The following is a 13,088-nucleotide window of genomic DNA, read 5'->3' as shown; positions in this document are numbered from 1 at the left end:
CCACAGCGCGTCGAAATGCAGCGCAGGCTTGAGCCCCAGGGTGCAGTGGTGGCCGCAACGCACCTTCAGGCGATCTACCCAGAAGCGCATGCGCGGGTGCAGCGTGTCTGGCTCCAGCGTGGGCGTGCGCGCGTCTGCGGAGGGCGGGGACACCAGGCCAGGCCCGATGGGCGGGGCCAGTGCCCCTGCCCCGCCCCGCCCCGCCCCGCCCCCGGGAAACCGACCCCGCTGGTACCCGCTGTCCCGCAAGTGTTCAGGGTAGTTACCGGGAAACACGGAAATCACGAGTGGGGCGGTGGCTGGGGAGCACGGGCAGAAGAGAACATTTTAGTGCACACCCGTTGTACGGCCTGAATTTTGTACCATGGAATTTGTTGCCAATTTCTAAAAATTTAATAAAAAATAATCCTATCGGGGCTTCCCTGGTGGCGCAGTGGTTGAGTCTGCCAGCCAATGCAGGGGACACGGGTTCGAGCCCTGGTCTGGGAAGATCCCACATGCCGCGGAGCAACCAGGCCCATGAGCCACAACTACTGAGCCTGCGCTCGCAACAAGAGAGGCCGCGATAGTGAGAGGCCCGCGCACCGCGATGAAGAGTGGCCCCTGCTCGCCGCAACGAGAGAAAGCCCTCGCACAGAAACGAAGACCCAACACCATCAAAAATAAAAAATAAATTTAAATTATATATATAAAAATAATAATCTTATCACTGTTAACACTTGGGTGTATATGCTTCTAATTTTTTTCTTTACTTGCCCCTTTATAGTTTTTTTCTTAACGTTGGTGTCATACTATACAGGCTCTTGGGTAATCTGCCTTTTAAAATTTATTGATGTATTTATGAACATTTTACCACATCAAATAATATTCTCTTATAAGAGCATTTTAATGGCAACCTTAAGATTTTGATGTATAGATGAATTATAATTTAACCTATCCCCTCCCCCGCCTTAAAAAATACGCTTTTTAAAAAGGTTTTGAAAACACTAATATGAATACATCTTTATGTATCTGATTATTTATTTAGGATATATTCCTAGCAGAAGAAGAATTGCTCGGTCAACGGGGATGATTGTGATTTTAAGGCCTTTGGTAAATATTGCCAAACTGTCCTCCAGAAAGGTGGTGGTCATTTAAACTCCCAATAACAGTTCTTGCTGCATTATATACATCTGTAGACATGAAGTTAGAGAAAAGTCTAGATCTTAGGGCATGTGGATGTTTAGCTTTAGTAGATACTGCCGGATAGTTTTCTCGGTAATATTTTGGAGTTTTCTGTAGAGAGGTTTTGTACATCTTTTGTTAGATTTATTCCTAGCTTTTTAAAAGTGTTACTGAAAATAATGTTTTTAAAATTTCATTTTCTAATTGTTTATTGCCAATACATAGAAATACAATTGATTTTTGTATGCTGACATTACATCCAGCAGCTGTTCTAAATTCATTTCGTAACTAATTTATTTATAGATTATTTTGGATTTTCTGTAAATAATGTCACCTTTGAATAACAATCTTTTTTTCCCTTTTCCCAACCTTATAGGTTACTTTTTTTTTTTTTTGCCTCAAGGCACTCTCTAGGACATCTAGAACAATGTTGCATAGAAGTGTTAACACTGGGCATCCTTTTCTCCCACTCCTGGGTAAATACCCAACAGAAATGCATACATAGGTGCATCAAAAGACATGTACAGGGATATTCAAAGCAACATTATTCACTATAGGCAAAAGCTAAACAATCCAAAATGTCCATCAATAATATTAAGTGTGCTACATTCATACAATGGAATACTACACCACAGTGAAAATCAACAAACTACTGCTACACACAATCATATGGGTAAATCTCACAAATGTCATGTTGTTCTGTCGAAGCAAGACACAAAAGAGTAGTCTGAGTGATCTCATTATATAAAGGTCAAAGACAGGCAAAAGTAATCTTTACTGTTAGAAGTCAGGAGAGTAGTTACCCTTCGGGATGGTGAACTGGCATGAGGAAAGATTCTGGGGAGCTACAAGTTTCCATTTCATGGTCTGAAGGAAGTTATTGAATGTGTTTACTTTTAAAAAATCATTGAGCTACAGCCCTTTGATTTGTGCACTTTATGTATTTTATATTTGTTAAAGTTTAGTTTAAAAAAATGCCTGCCTAGTAATTCCATTTTGAGAAATTACTCCTAAAAAAAATACAAAAATGAGCTAAGGTGTATTCAGTCACTTAATCATTAATTCAACAAAGAGGTACAAGAATGGATGTTTACTGCAGCACTGTTTATAGAAATGAAAATGTAAAGCAGCCTAAATGTCCAACAATATGATATGAGATTGATTTAAACATGGCATATTCAATGGAATACCATGTATCCTTTAAAAATAACCATAATATCTGTGTTTATTAAAACAGAAAATTGTTCAATCTATACTATTAACGAACCCGCGTCCCCTGCATCGGCAGGCGGACTCTCAACCACCGCGCCACCAGGGAAGCCCGAAATATTTAAAATTACAAAAGAAGGCAATTCCCTGGCGGTCCAATGGTTAGGACTCCACACTTCCACTGCTGGGGGCCGGGGTTCGATCCCTTATTGGGGAATTAAGATCCTGCAAGCCTCACGGTGTAGCCACAAATAAATAAATAAATAAAATTACAAACGAATATCTATAATATGATCCCATTTTTAAAAATCTGTAGACATATATATTTTTAAAATGTCTGAAAGAATATATGACAAAAATTAACATCATTTAACTCTGTGGCAGGCAATTGTTTTCTTTTAGTATATGTAATTTCTAATTCTCTACAAGAAGCACACATTACCTGTATAATTTTTTAAGGGAACAAAGATGTTCATAATATATCAGTAGATGAAAACACAGATTACAAAACAGGATGTAGAGTATGACACCATGTTTGTAAAATATATATATATTAAATATTTATCACAGTATGTATATAGATATGCCAAAGAAAGTTAAAAGGGCAAATAATAGTAGTTATCTACTACTACGTGTCTGCTTGGGTATGTGAGCCGAAAAATTTCCGAAGCTCTTCAGTGATTTATGAGTGATTTTCTTTTAAAAACCTTTTGTTTTCTAATTTTTCTACAGTGAACGTGTATTATTTCTGTGGTTTTTAAGAAACTGATAATAAGGGTTAAGAAAACTGAAGTTGGGTTTCTTAGGGAAAAAGGGGGGCCTCTACTTCAGTGACCCTCCCTCCCACCAGTACACCCCACGCCCTCTTCACCCTCTTCCCGCTCCTGGGGTCTTACGTTTTAAGAAGAGTGATCGCTCCAGTGAGGGGCTTGTTTTCAACAGGGAACCCGGCTGGGCGCCGGGGGAGCCCGAGAGCTGGCAGTTCACATCTGTAATGAATTGTGAGAAATAAGTGCCTGGTGTTCATGCAAGGAGCACAAATTACAAAACATACTAAAAATATTACAGAACTGGAGATTCGCATAATCTCTCCCCAAGAATTGCATGCAAATTTAAGTAGGAAATGCAAATTCACAGTAACAAGAAAACTTCAGGACAAGGCTCAGATCTATACAGAAACGCACTTTCCAGGATCCGAAGCAAACTGAGCAATGACAGGCCAGTGTAAGTGAGGCCTGGACATGGGGAGGAGACAGCAGGCTCCAGGACCATCTTGAGAGTCAACCATGCATTCAGCAGTCAAGGAAGGGGGTTAATTTCATGGCAGACATGCAAATTCTAGGATAAAGATCGAAAACAAGAAATCAAAGCTGAACCCTTGGGCTTCCCTGGTGGCGCAGTGGTTGAGAGTCCGCCTGCCGATGCAGGGGACACGGGTTCGTGCCCCAGTCCGGGAAGATCCCACATGCCGCGGAGCGGCTGGGCCATGGCCACTGAGCCTGCGTGTCCGGAGCCTGTGCTCCGCAAGGGGAGAGGCCATGACAGTGAGAGGCCCGTGTACCACAAAAAACAAAAACAAAAACAAAGCTGAACCCTTAGGAAGGTTGCGTTCAGGTCTCATCCAGGTAAGAGGGAGTTCAGGGGAAACCCAAGTCATGGTCCCTGTCTCCAACAGCTCAGTCAGGTAAATGAGGTGAGAAATGGGCTTGCTTGAGCTATACCGCTCAAGGCAGAGAGTGCTCTAGATCGAAGAGGAGACGTGAAAGGGCTCCAGGGCCTGGAGGGGACAGTGAAGGCTTCATGGAGGAGGAAGCACCTCAGCTGGCCCTTAAAGGATGGGGAAGATTTGGACACCCAGAAAAAGGATGGGAGCCTTTCCCCAGGATACAGCAGGAGCAAAGACATTAAGGACAGGTGCTAGGAGCATCGTGTAAAAAGTGAGGAGCCATGGAAGGTGTTTGAAGGAGCGTAGACATGAGCAGAAGAATCTCCAGAGCTCTCTGGTGGGGAGTGGATGGTGCAGGGTGAGTGTGGAGGCAGAGGCCCTGTTGGTAGGCTCAGGCCTGACCTGGGGCAGCAGGGATGGAAAAGGGGCTAGGTTCAGGATATACTGCAGTGGTACAAGTACCAAGGCTTAACTCTAATGGGAGTGGAGAATGAAGAGTAGATTGGAGTCAAGAAGCAGAGGATTGGGGGTTGAGGCAATGGAAGATGCCGGATTCCATTTCAGCCTGTTGAGCCTGCAATGTCTGTGGAACTCACAGGTAGGGAGGTGAGGCGGGACACTGGAAGGGCAGTGGTGCTGCAAGACCCCCATCTCCCTGTGGCCTTCCTGGGAGTCAGTACCTCTCAGTATTACCTGTGATAGTAAGAATGATGGCCTTATCCGGTGGTGGATGAGGGGTGATGGCCTGGGAGGAAGCAGATTCCAGGGGATCAGAACACAAACCTTGGGACCAGAGTCTGTTTGAATTCTGCCTCTACCCCTACCAGCTGTGTGACCGAGGGCAAGTCAGTTAACCTCTCTGACCCTCAGCTTCCTCATCTGTAAAATGGGGGATAATGAAGATGTCTACCGCACAGGGTAATGCTGATTGTTGCATTTTTAGCAAAACCAACACAGAACACATGAAGCAAATAACCATTGGTAATCTTGACATCAACATGAGCTTCAATCATGGTCTGCCATTTTTTGACCATGGAGCACATTTTGTCATGGATAAGATCCATGCCACGAAAGTTAGGCAGTTTTTCCCCTGAACATCTTCAGGAATTAGCTTTAATTCTCTAAATGCAGCTTCATCATTCTGCAGGTCAGCAAGGCTCACTTCCAAAAGTTAACCCTTGAGGCCATCAAAAGCAATTTTGGTTCCTAGAGTTCTCATGACTAGGGTTTCTCCAATATTTATTATATGGAACATGGCTGGTGCTTTCACATCGTACCAACCTTCCTTAGAAAACAGATCAACCATTTTCTTCTTGGCTCCCTTTTAACTGCCTTTCGTCAGGCATTTGCTCTTGCAAACCACCATGGTGCTGCTCAGAGAGCCAAAAGGGCCATTCCCTCCAAGTCTAAATGCTCTTTTCCATCTCAGAATGTGACAACTTCCTTCTAGTTGTTCCAGTCAAAATCTGTGGAGTCTCCTTGGTATCTCTTTCTCTCTTCTTCCCTTCCTGTGCCCACATCTACTCCTGTTGACTCCCCCGACGTGCCCTTTGCTGTTCCTTCAACATGCCAAACTTACTCTTCCCTTGTGCCTCGGGACCTTTGCACTTGCTTTTCCCTCTGCCTAGAAGACATTTCCCCCAGATATATCAGCAGCAGCAACAATATAGCTAATGCTCACATAGTGCTTATTATGCCTGAGGGCCATTCTGAGAGCTTTACATGTAAGAACTCATTTAATCCTTACAACAATTCTATGAGACAGGAATATATTATCATCCCCAATTTATGGATATGGAAACAGAGGCATAGAAAACTTAGGTACCCTGCTCAAGATGACAGGGTTAGGAAGTGGTGGGCCTGGGATAGGAACCCGGGCAGTCTCGCTCCAGAGTCCATGCATGTGACCACAATGACCTCCAGCCCATCCTTCAGGTCAATTCACACATCCCCTTCTCAAAGAGGCCTTTCCCACTTCCCATAGAAAATAGCTCTTCCTCCTGGTCACCCTCCATTCTCCTTACTCAGCTTTATTATTTTTTTTCAAAGCACTTCTTTTTTTTTTTTAAATTAATTAATTAATTAATTAATTTGGCTGCATTGGGTCTTCGTTGCTGCGCGCGGGCTTTTCTCTAGTTGCAGCGAGTGTCGTTGCGGTGCACGGGCTTCTCAGTGCGGTGGCTTCTCTTGTTGTGGAGCACGGGCTGTAGGCGCATGGGCTTCAGTAGTTGTGGCTCACGGGCTCTAGAGCGTAGGCTCAGTAGTTGTGGCACATGGGCTTAGTTGCTCCGCGGCATGTGGGATCTTCCTGAACCAGGGCTCGAACCCGTGTCCCCTGCATTGGCAGGCGGATTCTTAACCACTGTGCCACCAGGGAAGTCCCTCAAAGCACTTCTTATCGCTGACATATACTCATTTGTTGTCCATCTTCCCCTGAAAAGCCTGAGCACCACAAAGGCAGGAGCTTTGTTTTGTACCCCACTGTGCCCAGCACATAACAGGGGCTCAGTAAATGGTCTGAATGAATCCTAATAGCAGAGATGAATGAATGGATATTTCTGAGCACCTGCTTTGTGTCAGGCCCTGCAGTGACCTCAGAGCTGGATCCAAAGTGGTTCTTGCCTTCCAGGCATTTAAGAGAGGAAGGGAGGGGTCCATGTATCCAGCTGACAAACACCCCCAGGCAGAAGATGGAGCAGGCCCAGGGCAGAGTGGGGAGACGGCCGGGAGAGTGAGCGAGCTGGTTTCTTGGAAAGGCTTCCCAGGTGAGCACAGCTGTGGGTCCTGACCAGGCAGAGGAAGAGGAGGGGGAGTTGGCCCTTCCAGCTGGGAGGCCAGCGCAGGCAAAGCTGAGGTGTGGCAGAACCTCGAGAGCAACTGAGGGGCAGGAGCAGAGCAGTGCAGCTGCGAGAAGCAGGACCTGGTCTCCGAATGGGTAGGAGGTGAGGTTGGAAGGGAGGGTAGGGCCCAGGCCCAGGAGACCTTGACCACCCAGCCTAGGGCCTCTGTGCAGGAGACACATGATTTAGGGTGGCGATCTTCACAGTTGTCTCTAATCACAGGGCACTAGGGGAGTAAAGGACCCAAGATTGGTCACATGGTGACTTACTCGCCTTAAGGCGGACGTCCAGTGGCATCTGTAGCGGACTCTGCGTGGCTTCCACAAGGCCCTTAAAGAAGCTCTTGACGGGCTCAAAGGAGTGGGGCACGGGGTGGCACGACTCCCCGAGGCTCATCTGCTGCTGCATCTGCTGCTCAGTGGCCGTGTACGCGCAAGGGCATGTGGGGCTCAGGGTGGCTTGGAGCCGCGTTCCAGCCTCCACCACCGTGCCCAGGAACAAACCCAGCCAGCGAGCACTGGCCCCACCTGGCCGTGGCACCTGCTGCCACTCCAGGCCCTGCCCCTGGGAGCAGAGCCCCGAGGACTGCAGCCATGGCAGTCCCCCACCCCCACCCCGCCTTGAGGAAGGAGGCAAGCTGACTGCCCCTGCCCTGAAGTTGCTCACCACCTCAAAAGGGACCCCGAATCTTTACAGACACTGTGACAGAGGTCGGCCTGAGGTACAGGGGACGAAAAGAATGAGGGGCCAGTTTTCCTGGGGAAGGCGCTCCTGGGGCGTGTTCAAAGTGGGGGAACAGGAAACCATATCCCAAAGGGGAAGCCAAAGACTCTGGAAGCTCAGCTGGAATGCTGACCAAGGGGGTGTGCCCACCACGGTGGGGCCTATCCTGTTTTCTGACTGGACAGCACCTTTTAAATACCCTTCCTGTGTTAAGTGTGGCTTTGCTAAGTAGAAGCAAGAAAACTGTCCCAGCCCCCGGTGTAGGCATGTGAAGAAGAGTCTCCAAGACTTGGATGCGGAAGTGAGGGTGGGCTGGTGACAGTGGCGTGTAGCTGGCAGGGACAGCAGTGGTGGAGGTTCCGGGGGCGTGCTCTGGGTCAGGGGTGTGAGCTGTGACATCCTGCCCAGCGGAGAAGGGTGGGTCTACACTGGAGCAAGTCTGTGCCATGGCCCTGACTTCACTCCTGCGGCCTGGTCTCCATCACGACTTTCTGGCCTTCCTGGAGATCAGATGTGCTGCCTAATACTCTTTCATAAACTCCTTTCTTGCTTAAAACAGTTACAGTGGATTTGCACCTAAGATCCCTGTCTGCACTTTCTGGAGGGTTGTCCTGGGCAAGGATTTAGAAGACAGCAGATTGCCTTAGGAGAGCAGGCCCTGGCCGGTGGGCGGTGCTGCCCAAGATGGGAGGGGCGGGTAGATGCCTCAGGAGGGAGGGAAGGCGGCCCAGCGCTTGGCAGGAAGGATGCTTGGAGGGGCTGAGGGACGGTCTCCAAGCCCTGTCTACCTAGGAAGCTGCAGGTCTAGAGCCCATCCTCATTTGGGTTGGAAGAAGGTAATTTGTGGAGAAAGAGGGCTAAGGTCACACTCAGAGGGCTGGCCAGGGAGTCAGATCACTAGCAGGGAGGGCAGGGAGTGGCTCCGGGGTGGCCCAGAGGGCAGATGGGTGGGGTGGGACTGGGGAAGGGGATGAGGGACAAATGCGACCACCTGGTAACCCCAAACTCCAGCATCTAGCACAGGGCCTGACACATAGGAGGTTCTCGATAAATGTTCACAGTGCAATAAATGAATGAATGAAACTGAGCACATCTACTTCTTGCCTTTGCAGACTCAGGGAACAGCCACATAACCATCCATCTCTCAAGCCAGAAACCAGCTGTCATCTTGGATTCCCCCAATCACCAATCCTGTCCCATCTATCAAACTCGCCTGCTTCTCCCCATCCCCACTGCCCCTTCACTGATCCAGCCCACCATCATCTCCCTCCTGGATACTGTGGTCTCCTCCCAACTTTCCTTCCAGGCTCCATTCCTGCCTGTCCAGTCCATCCTCCAGCCTGTCACTTAAGTGACCTTTCTAAAGCATTAATCTGACTGTGTCATTCTTCGCTGCAAAACACTCCCCTGGCCCCCGTTCTCTTTACAGGACAAAGTCTAAACTTCATAACCAGGCATATAAGACCCTTCATCAAGTAACCCTGGCATCCCTACATCTCCCAACATGCCCCCCTCCCTTGTACCCTTGCCCCGCCTCCAGTCAGGCTGAACCCTGGCAGTTCTCCAGCCTGCCAAGCTCTCACACGTACATACTTCGTTTCTGCCTGGGATGTCCTCTCTGCTTTTTCCCTCTGTATTTACCCAGTGAACTCCTCCTTATTCTCCCATACCAGCTCCACTGTCACTTCCTCCTGGAAGCCTTCCCTGATTCCCCATACAGAGTTGGACTTCTCTTGGACACACTTTTGCTAGCTCACTTAGCCGTGCTGTGTTGTGAATAACTTTCTGAGCATGTCTCCCCACCCATGAGCTCCTAATGTGAAGCAGGGGCCTGTTGCAATCAGGTTGCTCAGTGTATATTTGATGAAAATATGAGTGAACAAATGGAAGGAACGATGAATGATGAAAATCAGTAGCTTGGGCACCAGAGAATTAAAAAAAAAGAGAGAGAGATGAGAAAGCCCTGAAACCGTATCTGTGATGGAAGAATAGCATTCTTCTCCATGGAAGCCTCCCTTTGCATTAGATATTCCTAAAATGTACCATTATTTTAAAAGAAAAAAAATGTGCCCCTCTGTGTGTCTTGCCTCTCTTAAAGTACAACGTCTAAAGTGCCTAGGAGAGCACCTCACCCAGAATATTTTGTTAGGTTTTTCTTCTTGTGGTTGTTATTTAACAATGAGACACAGGCTGAATTGACCAAGGCCACATAAAGGCACAAGAGTGGAAATAGCCTCCAGGGACTGGCTTGACTAGTCCTGTACTGACTTATTTATTTGTCTGTCTTATTTTGCAGCCAGAGCCCATGCTAATCTGTGGTTCAACTCAGTGCCATCTTTACTTAGTTGTACCTTGCTTCATCTCACAAACCTTTAAAGCATCTTACAAAAGTTATCTAATGCTGCAAGATTTTCCTTTACAGTGAGAAAAATGAAGCCAAGAGAAAAACAGGATAAGACTGTAAGCTGGAAGCCAGAGTGAGATGAGGCATAAACTGTATGCCACAAAGTCTCATCCCAGCTATTTGAAACATATTTGGCTCTGAGCTTCCCAGAAGCTATGGCAAAGAAAGAAAGAGGAAGAGTTAGATAAGTAGAAAAGCAATCCAAGTGCACAGGTGACTGCACAGGAGTACTGACACGAGAGAGGAGTTTCTCCCATGGTCCCCTGAAGACGGGAACGCGACCCTCAACAACATGCTTTCACTAAGCGTAGTAGTGAATATTATAGGGGCTAGTTTTTAGATTCTCCTTCAGTATAAGATAATAGCCTTCAACAGAGCCCACTGGCCAAGGAGTCCTGTCCTTCTCTCCCCTTTGAGCAAACTGTGACTCCACTCTTGAAGTCTGCTTAGTAGCTTTTGCAAGGGTGCCTGCCTTTCCAGGAGTGCTGTTTCCATTAAGACTGTACCGTCAGAGGACTGGGCAGTGATGCCTTGTGGCTTTAGAGTCAGACAGATCTGATCCCAGACCTGCCACCTACCAGCTGTATAACCTTGGATGAGTCCCTTCATCTCCTTGAGGCTCCATTTCTCATTAGTAAAATGGGGTGAGAATATCCAATTTGCAGAGTTCTAGTAAATATTAGAGCTAAGATACCTGAGGTGCTTGGAACACAGAGGCCCTCAAAAATGGTGGTTGTTGGGCTTCCCTGGTGGCGCAGTGGCTGAGAGTCCGCCTGCCGATGCGGGAGACGTGGGTTCGTGGCCGGTCCGGGAGGATCCCATATGCCGTGGAGCGGCTGGGCCCGTAAGCCATGGCCGCTGGGCCTGCATGGCGGGAGCCTGTGCTCCGCAGCTGGAGAGGCCGCAGTAGTGGGAGGCCCACGTACCGCAAAAAAAAAAAAAAAAAATGGTGGCTGTTCATGTCATTTAATTAGTCCAAGATGTATATTATCTTCCTAACAATGTAATCAGTCTACCTGCTGACAAGGCAGTTCTCTGTGTATTCACTCAGTGTGTGAATACTGTGTTCAGTGCCACATTAACCAAGATGAAATGTGGCGGCCGGTGGCCACTGTGAGGGCAGAAACCCAGCATTACCTGCAGCAGCTGTACAGGACTGGGTTCCTGGCTGATATTCCAGACCTTGTTGGAGAGATTGTTCATGACATCAATTTGCTCCCCACAAGACTCGATTTGCTCCCTGTACGCCTGCAGGGCAAGCTGTGTGTTTTTCTCAATGAATTTCTTGGTCAGAGCTTCCTCTTCATCAAGTAGTAATCTGAGTTCAGTAAATTTCCTTGTCAGCCAGGTGTTACTTGACTTTGCATGAGCCTAAAGAAAAACCCAAACAATACAAAACCAGATGCAGATGATATGACTGCCAACCAGGAAATCCAAAATTATCAACATGAAAAAAATTATTATAACTTCTAAAAAGTGAGTTCAGCACTTATAAAAAGCTTTCCTAAGTACCAGCTATAACCAATTGGAAAATGAATGGAGAAATAAAGATCATCCTTAAAACAGTAGAAAAAAAAGCAAAATATTTAAAACTAGACCTAACAAAAACTGTAAGGGCCTAGATAAAGAAAAGCATAAAATTGTACTGAAAGACATAAAATAATCTGAATGCATGGAAGAAAAACCATATCCTTGGCTAGGAAGATTGAATACTATAAAGATGCCATTTGTCTCCAAATTAGTCTATAAATTGGATGCAATCCCAATCAAAGTCTTAACATACAGATTAACCAAATATTAAATTACCATGGGGGAGAATAAGCACAGGAAAAGCCAAAAATTTCTTTTAAAGGATCAGTGAAGGGGAATTCCCTGGCGGTCCAGTGGTTAGGACGCCAGGCTTTCACTGCTGAGGGCACTGGTTCGATTCCTGGTCGGAGAACTAATAAGATCCTGCAAGCTGTGTGGCATGGCCGAAAACAAAAAATCAATGAAGGATGAGCTGCCTTATTAGATATCAAAACAAACTGTAAAGGTACAGGGTTTAAAACTATGTGGGTTAGGCACAGACAAAAAGATCAAGAGCAAAGAATAGCTTAGAAAAGTATGTATATACATATAAATAATTAATATAATTATATATATAATTCAACAAGTGGTATTGGTACAGCATGCAATTAATCATGTATTTAAAAAAAAAACTAAGTTAGATTCTTATCTTATTCTTTATACAAAAACAAATTCAGACAGAACCCCACCTATGAAGTACTCTTGTGAAAAATGTGAATCTGAATCTGATTAAGCCTCTAGATCTAACTTAAAGATACATTTTAGAAGACACATAAAGGACAGAGGAGCATGTTAACCATCAACTTAAAAAATACATCAACCAATAGCATTTTGAAAACTTTCACTCCTAATTCAAATAAACAAATAAAATGTGACATTTATAAGACAATTGGGAATGTGACTACTGGTTGGATATTTGATAATATTAAGGAACCACTGTTAATTTTCATAGGTGTGATGATGATACTATGGTTATATATTTTTAAAAATGAGTACTTATCTTATAGAGGTAATATGCTCAGAGTTTTACAGATGAAATTGAATGTCTGTGATTTGCTTCAAAACACGTATGTATGCTTGAGGTTTTCCACGATAAAAGCTAAACAAACAAACAATTCTAAATAGATCAAAGCACTATACATTAAAAAAATAATAAACCTACTAGAATAAAATACAAAACAATTTTATTTTTAAAAATTTGAGAAGGGAAGACCTCTGTAAGAGGAACCCAAAACTCAGATAGCAAAACGGGAGTCATGACGGGTTGGACTACATAAAAAAAGAAACTCTTCCCAAGAGGTAAGGCACTGTAAACAAAGCCACATGACAAGTAACAAACTACACAGGCTTACTATCCATAACATATAGTGAAAAAAGAAATCATTCAATTTAAAAATGGACCAGAGATATACAAATGCCAATAGACGTATGAACAGGTGTCTCTGCGTCCCAAACAATCAAGGAAGTGAGCAGCATAATCAGGAAAAAAAAAAAAAAAAAAAAAATATATATA

The 13,088-nt window shown here is 45.5% G+C and overlaps 1 protein-coding gene and 1 pseudogene across 1 annotated transcript in view; both read right to left on the bottom strand.

Moving 5' to 3' along the window:
- Positions 1 to 13,088, bottom strand: part of TRIM14 (tripartite motif containing 14) — a 21,495-nt gene that overhangs the window by 389 nt on the left and 8,018 nt on the right. Inside the window, 4 exon segments of the mRNA XM_007461664.1 lie at positions 3 to 134; positions 3,270 to 3,362; positions 7,149 to 7,311; positions 11,144 to 11,377. Coding sequence (XP_007461726.1) covers positions 3 to 134; positions 3,270 to 3,362; positions 7,149 to 7,311; positions 11,144 to 11,377 — 622 coding nt within the window.
- Positions 5,049 to 5,405, bottom strand: LOC103077011 (40S ribosomal protein S3a pseudogene; annotated as a pseudogene).

The sequence above is a fragment of the Lipotes vexillifer genome, unplaced genomic scaffold (assembly GCF_000442215.2).
Source record: "Lipotes vexillifer unplaced genomic scaffold, Lipotes_vexillifer_v1.1 scaffold809, whole genome shotgun sequence".
Taxonomy (NCBI): Eukaryota; Metazoa; Chordata; class Mammalia; order Artiodactyla; family Lipotidae; genus Lipotes; species Lipotes vexillifer.
The sequence above is the reverse complement of the archived record's forward strand: the minus strand, read 5'-3'. Positions and strand labels throughout refer to the sequence as shown.